Consider the following 17,072-nt stretch of genomic DNA (forward strand, 5'->3'; position numbering starts at 1 on the left):
AGCGGTTAAGATTCAGTGCTCCCACTGCAGGGGGCATGGGTTCGATCCCTGGTCAAGGCACTAAGATCCCACATGCCTCGTAGTGTGGCAATTAATAAATAAATAAATATCTTTTGAATAAGTGAGCAATAAAAAAGCCACTCCAGAGAAGAAAAATTAACTGTAAAATTTATAGTGTTTATGCATAAATGAATTCCTAAAAAAGAGTGATCAAATCACTGTTGAGCTTTTTCTCTTTAGATCTAAACCTACACTTAAAGCATTATGGATTAGCTAGTGTAATGGTTACACAACTCTATGAATATACCAAAATCCACTGAATTGTACCCCTTTAAAAGGTACAATGGTATGTAAATTATCTCAGTAAAGCTATTATTAAAAAAGTATTTTGAGTGCTCACTCTTCGAAGAAAATATAGTGAATTACTATTCATTTTCATTACAATGAAAGTTTATATATTTTAAAAGAAAACTGACTAAAAAACACGACTACCGACATACAATGAAGCTAATGACAAGCAAAATCATAAAACTGTAAGAGTTAAAGTAGCGAAGTATCAGTTTAAAGCCCATTACACCTCAAGCATGGTCCAAGGACCACCAGCAACAGCACCTCTAAAAGCTTATGAGAAATGAAGAATCTTGGTCCCCATCCCAGACCTACTGAATCTGACTCTGTTTTTGTACAAAGATCCCCAAGTGGGACTTCCTTGGTGGCACAGTGGTTAAGAATCCGCCTGCCAATGCAGGGGACACGGGTTCAAGCCCTGGTCTGGGAAGATCCCACATGCCGCGGAGCAAAGAAGCCCGTGCGCCACAACTACTGAGCCTGCACTCTAGAGCCCGCGAGCCACAACCACTAAGCCCACGTGCCACAACTACTGAAGCCCGTGCGCCTAGAGCCCGTGCTCCGCAACAAGAGAAGCCACCGCAATGAGAAGCCCGCACACTGCAACAAAGAGTAGCCCATGCTCGCCACAACTAGAGAAAGCCCACACACAGCAATGAAGACCCAAAGCAGCCAAAAAATAAATTAATAAAAAAAAAAAACTCATTTAAAAAAAAAAAAGATCCCCAAGTGACTCAGAGTTATAAAGTTTGAAAAGCACTGATTTAAATGACTGAGAAAAATGTTAACCAGTTATTCACAATTTATAAAACTGAGATCTCATGGTGTTCATGTAGCCACTTGATAATTCCACACTTCATTTTAAAGCTTAAGGCTAAGGCTTCTAAATTTTTGCTTCCCTTGAATTGCATAAATACTATAAGTCCACAGAGTCATGCAGATATCATCTCCTGTCATGACTACTTCTTTTAAAACCTAAGCAAAACCTTAAAAACACACTGACATATCTTAATGAAGGCAAGCAGTTGACACTGTTGAAAACAAAAAGACTTACTAGCTGCTGTTGCAACTGGCTGAGCAATATTAGCCGGTGGCTTCAGTTTCATGAGTTCGTTCAGACTATTATTTTTTAGTAGGTCCTTCAGTTGAACCTGGTCTTTTGAAGGTGCAGAGGTCATGGCATTTCGTGCTGCTGGTGCTGAGACTGAAGGACGTGTGTTTGCAGTAGTCTGAATGAACTTTGTTAAAGTGATGGTTTGTCTATTCGTGGTTACAGGTGGTGTTTTAGTCATTACAATTGTAGATCCCAAAGTCGGAAGCTGATTTATTTGATTCAGCACAAATGTTGTAGTAGATGGAGGCTGCTGCTAGAAAAGAAAACCATATAACCTGTGAAAAATTCTTTATTCTCTAATGCAACCCATATCCACAAATACAACAGGCCATTTAAAACTCTAAAACTGACTTATTAAGAATCTTACGCAACCATTGGCACTTTGGTTCTAATAAATATCATTAGATATAAACTACCTAGTTAAAATACACCATTTGAGAAAAAGAAGGTATAATAGTAGTGTTGGGGGCAGCAGCATAAAATGAGAGTATCCTAAGCAAGCTGTGTTGTATAGTCACCCTACATAACACAAGGACTAGGAACATAATTTCTAATCCCAGCACTGCCCCCAACTAATCAGATAACCTTAGGCAAATCACTTTACCTCTGGAGGCCCGGGGTCTCTGAGGACCATTTTCCATTTCTAACATTCTATGATTCCTGTCCAATGCTTTGTCTGCTATCATACAGACTATACTAACGTTTAACTTAACAAGATAAGACCACCAAGCAGAGTTTTAAATTCCTATGCCCCCATGAATGATCCACCCAGGTAAATTACAAGTATCAGTGATAATGCGGATGCTTCCTTTGAGCCTAAGGCAAAGCTACATAGCATTTTATTTTTATAGTTGGAGGGTGGGAGTTAGGAGTTGGACAAAAATGAACAAAAAAAGTCAAGATTTGAGGATAACAAATGTCTGTGACTTCAACCAACTAAAGTAAAACAGATTTTTTTTTTTTTTTTTTTTTTGCAGTACGCGGGCCTCTCACTGTTGTGGCCTCTCCCGTTGCGGAGCACAGGCTCCGGACGCGCAGGCTCAGCGGCCATGGCTCACAGGCCAGCCGCTCCGCGGCACGTGGGATCTTCCCGGACCGGGGCACGAACCCGCGTCCCCTGCATCAGCAGGTGGACTCCCAACCACCGTGCCACCAGGGAAGCCCCAACAGATATTTTTATAAATTTAAGTCTATTTCTACTTCTTTCCCCCTTCAAGTTATTTGTTAATGACTTCTCTAACAAGAATCTTCTACATTACTATTAATTTTAAATGTAACTCTCAACAATAATTTATCAAAAGTTATCAAATTTTAACCAGTCCAATACTTTTATACCACTAGAGCTTAAATTAATAATTGCTATGCGTAGGGAGTTTCCTGTGGCCTACTGGTTAGGATTCAGGGCTTTCACTGCCATGGCCCAGGTTCAATCCCCGGTTGGGGAACTGAGATCCCACAAGCCGTGCAGCCCAGCCTACAGTAACAACAACAATGAAAACTGCTATGTTTAAAACAAGGTCAGTGGAACTCTACATTTAAAGCACAATAACAATCACATAAAAATTATATATACCAATGGACAAAAGCTGAAATAAACAAGTAAAAATGAAAAGTGTAGTGGGTTAACGTGTAGTTCACCTTTACTTCATGAATTTTCTATCACTTGCAATAAATAACCTAAAAAAATGGGGGTTTCTTTCCCCTTAATCTTTTGATCAACATAACTACCAGAAGAGTGAAAGAAACATTTTATAAAGTAGGAGGTGAGAGTAGATAGAATACTGGGAAAGAAGCAGCAAAAAGCAGAACTAGTGAAATAAAACTATTTCATATTAAAGGTTATTTTCTTACTACAACCCTAAACTATTTTCATAGTAATGCCAAATCTAAATAATTCTTACCCTAACATTTAATAGTGCTGGAGTAGGTAGCGTCTCTGGTTCTTGTTTAACAGGAACTGCTGCTTCAGTCTCCAAACCTAGTTCTAATGCACTAAGTGGCACTGACTGGAGAGAAAACAACATCAGAGAAAGAAATAAAGAATGACGGCAGTGAATTCTGTTTCAAGAACAAGAGATGTATTTATTTTATTAAAATAAAAAAATTTTTCAAGCTTTGCATTCAAATGGAATGTAAAATCACTGATACCAGGTATAAAGTAACAATCTTTGCAAGCATAACATCTTCACTAAACTACGCTAACACCAGAATCTTATTTTTGCTTTCAGAGAATGTGTATAGTGAAACCTCAGAAAAATATTCCTATAAAGTACAAAGACAAATATTGAGATTAGTGATCCTCCCACAATAACTCTAAGCAATTCATCTCTTACGTTATATATCAAAGCAGAAAATGTCTTGATTTTCACTGCCAAGTATTTTCCACTTTGTGAATAAAGACTAATAATCAACATAAAAGTAATATTCACATGCATATTTAAAATTAACGCTTAACAATACCTATTTCTATAATAGAAAGTAAAATTAAGAAAAAACTCACTTCTTACAGAGGCTTTGGAAAACACTTACCTGTTGTACGGGAGGGGTAGGTGTTGGAGTTGCAAGCCCCGCATCTCCACCATCAATATCAAAGAGGTCATTCGGACTAATTCCACTCTCGCTCAAAGCAGCAAGCAGTAAATCTTGCCCTGGCTCCACCATCTTTAGAACAAAATATTAAATATTAACATTAAAAACTTAAAATGACAATTAACTCTCTTCTAAACATAAACCAACATTTTCTACCGGATCCGTTCATTCAATATTTATGAAGAACCTGCTACACAGCAGGCAAAAAAAGGATGAAAGAGCAATAGTCTCTGATCCCAAGAAATTCACATTAAGATGGAAAGGACAGAAAAGTATGCAAATCACAGAAAGAGTATACGTTACAAAATGCTGTGGGAACAGAGAAGGAAATGCTGAATTCACCTGGGGAGAGAGATTACAAAGATGACAATGGAGCCAAGTCTCAGGTAAGAAATTGCCAGGTAGACAAGGATCTTCTGGATAGTGCATTCAAACTTATGGGGGCACGAATGATGCTGGCACTCTAAGAAAGCTGGCTAGAGTAGTTCAACATGGGTACGGAAGCTCAGAACAGAAATACGAGGTTCACAAAGGTGATGGCAAGAGACGAAGAAGTTTTCGCCCACAGCTCTGAACACCATGCTAAAGAGCTCATTTAATCCTGTGAGAATCAGGGGTCACTAAAGGGTTTTCAGATAGAGAACTGCAAGACATAGTCAGATTTGTGACTTAGAAAAATTACTCCACAGCAGTATGGAAGCAAACTGAGAATGGGTAGAGTAAGACCAAGGCAGGGAGACATCTTAGGAAAATGCTACAGCAGATCAGGAAAAAGATGATGTGCTATAACAGTGAGATGTAAAGAGAAAGAAGGGGGAATGGATTCTAAGATATTTAAGGAGAATCCATAAGACTAAGTTTAAATAAAAGCTCAAAATGGAAGGGAGAACATGAAACACACACAAAAAAGCATGAGTTGATGGATAATTAGAGTTAAGCCAAGAGAAAATGAAAAAGGTTGAGCCCAGGAGACCTAAAGGTGAGATATATGGAGTTTAGGGGGAAAATGCCTAATTCGAGCAGGCAAATACACTTTCAGCTGGGGTTTTCCAACTGTACTCATAGGAGCCAAATCAAAGTATTCTACCACTAAGATGGATTTTTATCCATTTTGTAGGGGAAAAAAGGTTTAACAGAGCTTTCTTAATTTTAACTTTTCTCATTAATTTATCTGAAATAACCAATTTATATACACAAACATAATTATGAGAAATGTGACTACTTGTTTTTATCAAAGAACTAACTTCACATTACATAAATAAACTAATTTTCAGCTAGTCCATTTATTCTCAGACTGTGCAATGAAATTAAATGTTTCATTATGTCCTACAAAAAAAAAGTTGTTAGCCAAGAATACCATGACCACGACTTCCCAACATACAAGAACCACTGTTTTAGATCAAAGCAGGACATTTCATAGAGAAATTCTCTACTAGGTAGGTCTACGTCGCTTGTACATCATTTACAAAGATGTGATTTACAAAGATAGTGCTGGAGTAGGTAGCGTCTCTGGTTCTTGTTTAACAGGAACTGCTGCTTCAGTCATCCAGACATCCAGATATCCAGAAATGAAACGAAGGGCAGACCTACTGTTTAAAGGATGAGAGGAAGGATAGCCCAAAGGAGATTTCCCCAAAATTTTTAGAGAAAAGAAAAGAAGTCTAAGGAAGAAAGCATTTTGAGCAGATAGGAGGAAGGGAAGGGAACTGACAGTGACTAAGTATCTTTTACAAGCCTGGCACAGTGTCAGGCTCTTCATGTCCATCACTAGTCCATGACAACCCTGAGCAAGATAAGTATTATAATTCTAGAAATGAAACTGAGGCTCAAAAAGCTTAAATTACCTGCCCAAGGTCACACCCAGATCTAGACTGTTCAAATTCCCAAAGTCCATGCATTCTCTTTCCAATGAGTAGATCAAGAAGTCAATATTGGTAACCTGTGAAGTTTCAATACTTAACTTCGGAATAAAAGCCTGTCTGAGATTAAAACTGGAAAGGGGAGAATTAGTATTAAACAACAAGATGGAAATATGAAAGAACCGGATGACAGAGGAGACAAGGAGAAATGTCAAAATATGGATTTAATATAAAATTGATCCATTTGGGGGCTTCCCTGGTGGCACAGTGGTTAAGAATCCACCTGCCAATGCAGGGGACACGGGTTCGAGCCCTGGTCCAGGAATATCCCACACGCCGCAGAGCAGCTAAGCCCGTGCGCTACAACTACTGAGTCTGCACTCTAGAGTCTGCGAGCCAAAACTACTGAGCCCACGTTCCACAACTACTGAAGCCCGCGTGCCTAAAGCCGATGCTCCGCAACAAGAGAAGCCACTGCAATGAGAAGCCCGCGCACCACAACGAAAAGTAGCCCCCGCTCGCCACAACTAGAGAAAAGCCTGCACACAGCAACGAAGACCCAACACGGCCAAAAAGAAACAAATGAAATAAATTTATTTTTAAAAAAAGTTGATCCATTTTTCTAATACATAGTTGACCACACTTTACAAACTACTATCCTAGTACATAGTACAAATATGTACCAAGAGAGCAAACCAATGCTTTAGAATATTTTCAGGGCTTCCCTGGTGGTGCAGTGGTTGAGAGTCCGCCTGCCGATGCAGGGGACAGGGGTTCCTGCCCCAGTCCAGGAAGATCCCACATGCCGCGGAGCAGCTGGGCCCGTGAGCCACAGCCGCTGAGCCTGTGCGTCCGGAACCTGTGCTCCGCAACGGGAGAGGCCACAACAGTGAGAGGCCCACGTACCGCAAAAAAAAAAAAAAAAAAAAAAAAAAAAAATTCCTGAGACTATCAAAATGTCATCTTTTTTAAAGTAAATATTGGAAATAATTATTTACATTTGAAACAAAAGCACATTCTTTTAAACCAATGATTCCTAAACTACAGACCACAGAAAGCTTGGAGGCCGAGGGATCCATTAATCCATGTGTTACTGAATTCAGGAGAGCTTTCTGAAATATATTTTCTGAACAATTAGCATTATAAGTACAAAAATATCATGGAAGAGAGTTATTTGGGGAGTAAACCTGTTGGAGTCCATAAGAAATGATGGCAACAGTTATAAGTAACATTATCAGTGACCTACTCAAAATGCACAGGAATCACAATTTGAGACCCTCTGATCTGAGCAGTGATCTAGTACTGACAATGCCTGTAAGAGACATTGTCTTTTACGAGCTATTAATGAAAGAGATTTTAATTTTATATACATCTTATACACAAACAAAATCAAGGGATCCTTTCTCTCAAGCCAATTGGGCACAAATTCCCTACTTGCACTTTTTTTGCATGAGAAGTGGGGAGGGGATAGAGAGGACACATCTATTCCATTCTCTAACTCCATTAAGGAAAATCCTTAATATTTAATCATATTCCTATTCTGAAACTATCAATATTACAGACTCACAGAATTTCAGTGCTCAAGCTGACAGAGCCCCTATAAGGTTATATTATGCAACCTTCCCCACATTTTACAAACAAGTAAGATTTATTTCTGAGAGGGAAAAAAACATTTTCACTTTGAACCCACTAAGTATAATATAAACACAAACACTGTTAGGTGAAAAAGAACTGCTAACTACTAAACACAGAGTGATTCTATCTCAAACAATGGACAAGAAAAAGGTTCCATTTTTATCATAAATACATTTGAAAATATCACGTATTCAAAAATAGTACTCCTATGAAAGCGTCTATGATAAATAAGGACTAATGACACAGTAGTAGACAGAAACTAAGAGACATCCTTGGCAGGAAGAGAATCCTGAGAAACAACAGCCAATCAGAAGAATGAAAGGATACAGTTCCCACTGAGAACACCAACACTGAAACCTATCAACAAGGACAAGGTTCCTCTTGTTGAGACCGAAGCAGATCTTTATAGCTCTGGGCAGATACAAGAGATGTACCTGCAGCAGCAACAGCAGTACACTACAGAGGCTGAGGAGACTATGAAGTCAAGGGGAAAACCTGGTTTCAAATACTGACTACACCATCTGCTAAGTAGCGTAACACAGTTAAGTAATAACTTGTGACTCAGTTTCCTCATCTTCAAATGGGAATAAAAATAGAACCTACTTTACAGGATTGCTGTGTTGAGTAAATATTACACTACGTGGAATAAATATTAGCTACTATTAACCATTATATTGATAAACATTACTATAATCAAAAAATGTTTTCCTTCAAATTGCTGATATAACACTTTATATCTAGAATACAAACTACCTGTTGGCAATTTATTCACTAATTAACTTCCACATTAGTCCTATAAAATACTAGCACCCTTTTTACTCAAGTGTCATACATCCAATATATCTAATCAATTAGCATATCTAGAGGAAACTGGTAGACATATTTAAATGTGCACATATAATATCATTTTAGAAATATCTTTGCTGGACATCCCTGGTGGTGCAGTGGTTAAGAATCCCCCTGCCAATGCAGGGGACACAGGTTAGAGCCCTGGTCCGGGAAGACCCCACATGCTGTGGAGCAACTAAGCCTGTGCACCACAACTACTGAGCCTGCGCACCACAACTACTCAGCCTGCGTGCCACAACTACTGAAGCCCACGCACCCCAGAGCTCCGAAACAAGAGAAGTTACCGCAATGAGAACCCCGTGCACCGAAACCAAGAGTAACCTCCACCAGCCACAACTAGAGAAAGCCCTCACGCAGCAACAAAGACCCAACGCAGCCAAAAATAAAATAAATTTAAATTTATTAAAAAAAGAAAGAAAGAAATATCTTTGCCTGAAAAGGATTTTTCTCTTTACTTAATAGTGCTAAACATGTCTAATTTTTGACCCAACTCTGTTTTTATGTAGCCTGGATGTCGATGACTGGCACTCAGCTTAAGAATTTGAAGGATAATGATCCACTTAGAATTTAGCTGGTTAAGTCCATCAACAAGTATTCATTAAGTGTCTACTGAGTGCTGGTTCCTTAAGAGTATCAGGAGGAAGGGAAGGTAGGTATGAAGAAGTTTGCTAAAAAGGATTTTCTTTACCTAAAAGGATATAATCTGTATTTTTTAACACCTACTTCCCCAAGCAGCGATTGCTCAGTAAAGGGCCCCTCCCCTCACTCTCATTGCAAAACCTATAGGAAGAATGGAATCACAAAGGAATGTGCAGATTATATACAAGTTTCAAAAATGCTTTGAAAAAGAAACCCAAGAAAGATTTGGGTGGGGGGCACTACTTTCTCCATCACACCATCAAAATCAGATGGCTAGTCTTCTCGACATTCACTATACGGTTGGAATTCTTTAACTCTCAAAATAATCCATGAGTAAAAACTATCCGTTATTCCCTTGTCAGAGATGAGAAACAGGCTTAGAGAGATGAACTGTAACAAGGTAACAACAAAGCAAGCTTGTAGCAGAATTACAAACCTAGGAGGGCTGATACCTGCGCCCTGCACCCTGCCCGCCCATCCCAAGATTCTGTACTATTAACGCCATACCAGTATTTTTCAAACTGCTGGTCACAACAATGCTGTCAAATAATTTAAGTATGTCATGACCAGTATTTTTAAATATTTCAAATATAGAATATTCAAATATTTTAAATACAGACAGAATTAATGCAGCACACGCAGAGAGTGTAAACATTTCACAAAACTGAGTTCTATGCGTGCATTATGTACTAGGTCACAACGTAAAACACATTTCTTACTGCGGAATGCAGTAAAAAAGGTTTGAAAATCACTGCTCTGTGCTATATACTGTCTCCCAAGAGGTAAATAAGCAAGTTAATTTGACGGGTTTTATACCATATTTTTTTTCATAAAAGAGAGTTCCTGCTCTTCAAGAGCCTATCCTTTCCATCTACAGAAAATTTCAGTGGTATCACAAGGTTGTCCTTACTTAGTAAAGCTCAACCACATCAAAGTGGATCTGTCAATTAGCATTAAAAAAGACAACTGCAAAAACTTAAGGATTACATCATCTTGGTTATTAATTGTCTATTTAATGGAAAACAATTCCTCTCGGAAAGTATCTTTACACCAATTTTTGGCAGGCAAAGCACAAACCCACAGAGCCTCACGAAAAGTCAGGTATCTTGCTAAGAGCAGACCTCAGACCTGTGTGCTGTCTTCCTTCACAGGCAAGGCGGCAAGTCTCAAATCAAAGCTCAATTCAGAGACTAAGAAATGCCAATATGTTATCTGTACCTAAAGTCTTTGAGGCGAAAAAAGACTTTAAAAAAACATGAAAAGAATCTCCATACTGCACATTTTTACATAGTAATCTCAGCAAAACCCTTAAAACATGTAAAACTGACACATAAGAGCATTCAATGGATGGATGAATGAATGGATGGATGAATGGATGATGAATTTACGATCTGTAAGCCACTCACTAAGCCTCCCTTTTTAACATTTACCCAGCAACTAAAATAAAATTTATTTAAAATTCTGGAGGATTGTATGGAACAAAATTAGATCTGGGAATAAAGTTATATTGGGAGATAAAAAGCAGAATCCAGAGGAAAAGAGTAAAGATGTCTTCTCTGGTAAGGTAAACTTTGGAAACAACTTCTTTAAACATGAAAATAAAATGTTCCCTTGCTTGCAAAACTAATGTCCCACTCAAGGCAGCAGCAGCAAATTCTACATTTTATCCTAGAAATTCTGTACAAACTATCTTTTGTGCAGTGATGAAGGCTTTCCCCACTGCTTATGAAAAGCAGTTCTGATTGCGGTAAATAACTGGGAAAAAATGGAATCCCTCCGCACTGTTATCTGGTTTAACTGTTTCCAACTGTTCTGAGGAACCGCGCTAGAGCAACTAGGGGTTTGACAGCTTTCTGGACCCTCCTGCCGACACTTTAGAAACCCTATTCTGTCTCTAATTCTGGCTGCCTAGAGAATATGACACATTTAACTCAACATAAACTGCTAATAATCAACTTTTAAAGGTCAAAGGGGACCCAGTTTTTAACCTTCTTCTCATCAACACGTGTTTAGTACAAACTTCCGGGTGCGGTTACAACTGGCTGGGCAATTCAATGGCTAAAAACGTTGCTTTATTTGACTCTCATTTTCTCGCCCGTTCTTTTCCCACGTTTCTCAACCAGCGACTCCCCAAAACAAAAGCCTCCCACAGTAAACGGAGCACGCACATAAAAAGAGCTTCTCTGTGCGAGGATCAAGTTAGTGGTCCGCAAACATTAACCAAACAGAAACACAAAGCCGGGGTGGAAAGGGGAGGAGCTGGATGCCAGGGTCAGGAAAGAAACAATCACAAGGGTTCAGGCACATCCAAACCTCCTCAGCGGTTAAACCGACCCCAAACCACTTCTGGGAAACCACCAGCATACACTGGTTTGGGGAACTTTAGATGCTCGTTACGCCAAACACTCTCAAAGTAAGCCAATTCCCAACCGCCTTTCCCCTCCACACAGATGCTTACTTAGGGTCCAAGAGGCGAGCGAGCGAGCGAGCTCGAGGCAAAATTAACCTAATCACCGGGTGAGGCGTGAAGGTGGCCCCACGTGCCCCACGTACCGTCCCCATCGCCCCGACAGCGAGGTAATCAGCAAACTGCAGGTGCGGGGGTTCAGATCTTGGGCGACCCTGTCGCCTCCCGCACTCGCCCTGAACCGGAACAATCGTCCGGCAGGAGGACTTCTGAAGGATTACGGAGCTCACTTTCCTGAGAGGCCGGGACCTCGCAGCCCCTGGGTCGAGCCGCGGAAGCAAGGGGGGGTACGGCCCAGTCGGAGCCGGAACCGGCGTCCGCAGACGCTGCCTCCTCGCCCAAACGGGGTGCCTCCGGCCCGGGACAGCGGGGCCCCCGGGGCCCGAGAGCCCCACGCGCGGCGACCGCAGGGCCCGGCGCTGACGGGCGGAGGAAGCGAGCGCGGCGGGGCCACCGCCGGGACCGTGCCCCCGAGGGCCCCCAGGGCGTGCAGCTGAGGGGGCTGCGAGGGGCGAGGGAGGCCCCAAGCCGGGGTGAGTTGGCGGCCCCCCCCAGCCCGGCCCCGCACGGCCCCCTGAGGAGGGTGGGAGTGGGAGGCTGTCCGGGAGGGGGAGTGTAGAGATAGAAAAGGGCTAAGGAGAGGACTTACTTTCCCCGCGGGATCCGACGCCGGAACAGCTTCTCCGGGTGGCGAGAGCTTGAAGAACCAGAGGCGACTGGAGCGGAGGCGGCGGCGGTGGCGGCGGCGGCGGCAGCAGCGGCGTCCGGCTCTGCCTACCTCCCCGCCGCCATCTTGACGCCCCTCCCCCTCAGCCCCCCCGCCCCGCCCCGCCGGGAGGGGGTGGGGCAACGGATGAGGCGCCGCGCGCACGCCCCACGTGACTTCCTCCCTCCCCCACCCCACTCCCAAGCGCCCCTCTCCGCCCCGCCTCCCTCCTAGGTGAAGGAGGATGATTTCCCCCCCCCATCTTGACCGCCCCTGCCTTCGCCGCTAAGCACGGACTCCGTCGCTCCTGCCGACCCGGTATCAGTGGTTGGATCCAAGGGAATTCCGGAACCCAAACCGTCCATTACCGCGGCTCCGGGGTGGGCGAGGGGTGAGGGGGCCGGGTTTCCGAGGAAGGGGGAGGGGGGAAGACGAAGGCCGCCTAGGAGAGTCACGTGTCTACTGCTTCCGTCGGCGCTCGAAAGATCTCGCGAGAGTTCCGTTCCCCCTCCCTTTCTCCCTCGCGGGCTGTCGGGAAGAAGGTCCGTGATCTGGGTTGCCACCAGGAGGTCAACCGGTGGGCCGGGCGCATGCGTCCCACACCTGCTTTCAAAGTCAGGCTAGGAGGGGCCCGAAGCTGTTTTCAAAACCTTTTCGATGTGTGGCTCTGGGCCGGGAAGTTACCTAGTGGCGTCTCTGTCACTTTGAAAAGCTCGTTACCTTAGTTAATTCTAGAAAAAAATATTCGCCTACTCATTGCTTGTTAGGCTTGCTCAAAGCACTTTATTCAATGTGAAACCGCAAGTAACTCGGAGCCCCTCGGCTGGTCCACTGCCATGTACAGATCCTAAGGAGTGAGAGCGTAATCAGCCCCACTTCTTTTTTATTCACACACACCCGGTAACCTGAACAAACTATTGCTCTCAATTAATGATTGCTGCAGATCTGTCGCTACTACCTCTCACTTCCTTATTTTCATATTCTCCATTATGATCATTATTATTGCTACTACTACTAAGTGACCTGACACAGAATAAACAAATTAACTTCTTGGTAACCCTTTTGTAAAGTCATTCTGAGAATGCTCTTTGAATCCCTTGCTTAGGTAATGGGCACGCCTGGGTGATTCTTGCCCCCTACCGGCCGCGCTTCGCACTCGCCTTGAGCTTAAAGCAAACCTACTGGTTTGGTTAACTTGGAGGTTAAGGTGTGAGCTCTTCAAGAGACAGTGTGGGGCTGGGGGAGAGGAAAAAAATGTAGTCATGGCAAGAATAATTATGACTCTTCCAATATTCTGTTTATATACATGAATATGTATTATATATGTATACATGTAAACAAACATTTTAAATTGCAAATTTGCTAATCACTGTACCTCCATTATTTCGTTTAATCCATACACACACAAACCTACAAAGGTAAAAAAAATAAAAATAGTTCCATAAGAACAAGGCCTTGGGGACTTCGCTGGAGATCCAGTGGTTAAGACTCTGCGCTTCCACTGCAGGGGCACAGGTTCAATTCCTGGTTGGGGAACTAAGACCCCGCATGCTGCTTGGCGTGGCCAAAAAAAAGAACCATGGGAGACCAAGGCCTTCATCTGTCTTGTTCACTACTTTCCCCTAGCCTAGTTTATGGTCTAGTGTAGATGACAGCAAACAAGCAATTGTCACATTATAAAAAGAGAAAGAATACAGCAAAAAAACTAAGACATTGTATTGATAGTTAATGCATCAGTGTCTTTGGAGCTTGGTTGGAGCAATTCAGTTTCCAAGTGGCCCCCAAACTCTAGTTGTACACCGGGACTAGATGAGTCCTAGATTCTGAAGACAGAGGTCTAACCTAGGAACTCCCACCTTTGAGGTACTTTCTGAGCATCTAAGCCAGATCCTTGCTGCCATCTCTGCATAATCTCTTTACCTTGAACCAAAGTAAAAGGTGTTTCAGGGGATATTTATAATACAACTGCACATATGCACACGAATGTTATGCACAAGGTCATTCACTGCAGCAGCATTTGTAGAAGGAAAAGATGGGAAACAACTTTAATGTCTTTGAAGAAAAGACTAATTAACTAAACTATGGTAGTTTCCTACAGTGAAACAGTTGTTCAAAAGGATGAAGCACTTCTGGGACTTCCCCAGTGGCGCAGTGGGTAAGAATCCTGCCAATTCAGGGGACATGGGTTTGATCCCTGGTCCAGGAAGATCCCACATGCCGTGGAGCAACTAAGCCCGTGTGCCACAACTACTGAGCTTGCGCTCTAGAGCCCGCATGACACAACTACTGAAGCCCGCGTGCCACAACCACTGAAGCCCACGTGCCTATAGCCTGTGCTCCACAACAAGAGAAGCCACCACAAGGAGAAGCCCGCACACCGCAACAAAGAATAGCCCCCGGTCGCCACAACTAGAGAAAGGGTGCGCACAGCAACAAAGACCCAACCCAGCCAAAATAAGTAAATAAAATTAAAAAAAAATAGAATGAAGTACTTCTGTCTACGAGAATATATATTTTGCTTGCACGTTCGCGTGGAGCATCTCAGAATGACAACCCAAGTAGCAGTTGTTATCAGGGGATGGGAACTGAGAGACTGAGGGTCAGAGGCAGGAGGAAGACTTACGAGCTGCGTCCAGAACAGAGATACTACTGGAAGCAGATAATTCAGAAAAATCCCTATTCAAGCATGGTATGGACTCCCCCCAAGTCAGGGGGGGGCTATTTATATTTACACTACACTTCTCATTTCATTCAACATATTTGAGCCAGATACCATGTTAGAGGTATTGTGTTAGGGACACAAGTTTAAGAAAAACAAATCAGGTGGGATGTGAGGGATGGTGCCTGCCCTTGAGATAAATGCCCTTACAATCTAGTGGGCATTAATCCCAAAATTACACAAAATGTAAACTTGTAGCTGTGACAAGGCTACATAAAAGCTAACAGAGCCTATTATAGAGTAATTTGACCTCATCAGGGAAGTCAAAGAAGGCTTCTTTGAGGGAGCGATAACCCAGATAAGATTGGAAAAGTAGGTGTTAACTAGGCAAAGTGAAGAGAGAACTGCACTTGAGAAAGAGGAAACAGCACATGCAAATGTCCTGAAACAGGAGCAAAGCAAAGAGAAGGGACAGTAACGAAGCAAGTGCACCAGGGACTTCCCTGGTGGCCCAGTGGTTAAGACTCCGCAGTTCCACTGCAGGGGGCATGGGTTGGATCCCTGGTCAGGGAACTGAGATCCTGCACGATGGAGCCAGAAAACAAAACAAAACAAAACACAAAGCAAGTGCACCAGTTGTTAACATAATGTTTCTCAGCTCCAAACCCAAGCGTCTATGCTCTGCTTTGTGATGCACTGCAGAACTACATTTCTGCTTTGCCAGCTGTTTCAGTGCCGCTAGGCTGGAGCAGGAAAAAGTTTCCTGTGAATGTCATCCCAGCAACACCTCTTCACCCTGGCACATGCATTTCCCTCCAAAGTGATACCGCAGCAGCTATATCCAGTTTGCAGTTTTTCCCACACTTACAAAGCTGGCCTCATCACACCAAACTCTCCTCTCAGACACGAGGACCAGTGAGAGCAACCACAGGGTCACCCTCCAAGCTCAGAGACACTAACACCAGTTGAGCAGAACCCCCTCCTTGGAGTTTCGGTTTCAGCAACACGGGACCCCTCTTCTACATTTCTAAGTTTATTTTTTTTCGAAATATTTACTTAGCTGTCTCGGGTCTTAGTTGCAGCATGCGGGATCTAGTTCCCTGACCAGGGATCAAACCCTGCCACCTGCACTGGGAGCATGGAGTCTTAACCACTGGACCACCAGGGAAGTCCCGTTTATAAGTTTAAATTACACCAACCCCTTCCCTTTTTCCCCTTAGCCTGAGTGGTGAGAATTGCTTTCCACAGTTGCAACGCCTGTGATGCCTTCAAGTTCTCTCTTTACCCTTTCAGTTACCTAGTTCACCAGTTTATACCTAGTTAACAATTTTTTTTTTTTTTTTTTTTTTTGCCACACTGCGCGGCTTGTGGGATCCTAGTTCCCCGACCAGGATTGAAACCGGGCCCTCGGCAGTGAAAGCACGGAGTACTTACCACTGGACGGCCAGGGAATGCCCAACAATTTCTTATCTTAAATTTTCTTCATTAAATAACTGGTGTAGTGTCTGCCTTCTGTACCTTGATATAGCAAGTAAAAAGGAGTTACTAGTAGGATTGCAAAAAGTAGATAAAGATCATTCTGAAAGAGCCTTTTATAACTGAGTTTGGACTTTATTCTGTAAGCTACAAAGAACTCAGAAGCCTGTTATGCAGAGAACTGCCATGGTTAGGTATGCATTCTAGAAGAATCACTCTGGAAGCAGTGCAGCAGTTGGATCTAAAAACTGGGCTGCAGGTACAAAGACCAGACAGGTTGAGAGGAGAGAAGAACAGAACCTGAACTGGAGCAAAATTGTTGAGCAATAGAAGAAGGCCAAGTGCCATTTGCTGAAACGCTGACCTCAGGAAGACAAACAGGTCTAAAGAGGAAGACAATGAGTTTGGCTTTAGGTATGAGGAATGCTTTGCTTACCTATTGTTAGGGGAAAAATGACCCCCAAAGGTAATGACTTAACTACTGCAATGTTATTCTCATGATTCTGCAAGTTGGGCTGGGCTCAGCTGGACAGTTCTTCTGGTTTTGCTGACAGTCACTTGTGTGGTTGTAATCAGCTGGTGGATCAGCTGTGGGCTGGGCTCAGCTGGGATGCTGGGACAGCTGTATCTCTCTCTCTCTCAAAGTGGTCTCTCCAGCAGCCTCTCTATGGTTCTTGTACTGTGGCTCAGGACTCCCAAGAACACGAAAGCAGAAGCTTCTAGCCTTTCTT

The 17,072-nt window shown here is 42.9% G+C and overlaps 1 protein-coding gene across 1 annotated transcript in view; it reads right to left on the minus strand.

Annotated features, from left to right (window-relative positions):
* SBNO1 (strawberry notch homolog 1) overlaps window positions 1-12,294 on the minus strand; it is a 57,393-nt gene extending 45,099 nt beyond the window's left edge. Inside the window, exons 1-4 of the mRNA XM_060310138.2 lie at window positions 12,150-12,294; window positions 3,992-4,123; window positions 3,364-3,468; window positions 1,403-1,715 (exon numbers count right to left, since the gene is read on the minus strand). Coding sequence (XP_060166121.1) covers window positions 1,403-1,715; window positions 3,364-3,468; window positions 3,992-4,123 — 550 coding nt within the window. The 5' untranslated portion in view covers window positions 12,150-12,294. The remainder of the gene's footprint in view (window positions 1-1,402; window positions 1,716-3,363; window positions 3,469-3,991; window positions 4,124-12,149) is intronic.
* Between the last annotated feature and the right edge of the window lie 4,778 nt (window positions 12,295-17,072).

Source organism: Globicephala melas, chromosome 13 (assembly GCF_963455315.2).
Source record: "Globicephala melas chromosome 13, mGloMel1.2, whole genome shotgun sequence".
Lineage (NCBI taxonomy): Eukaryota > Metazoa > Chordata > Mammalia > Artiodactyla > Delphinidae > Globicephala > Globicephala melas.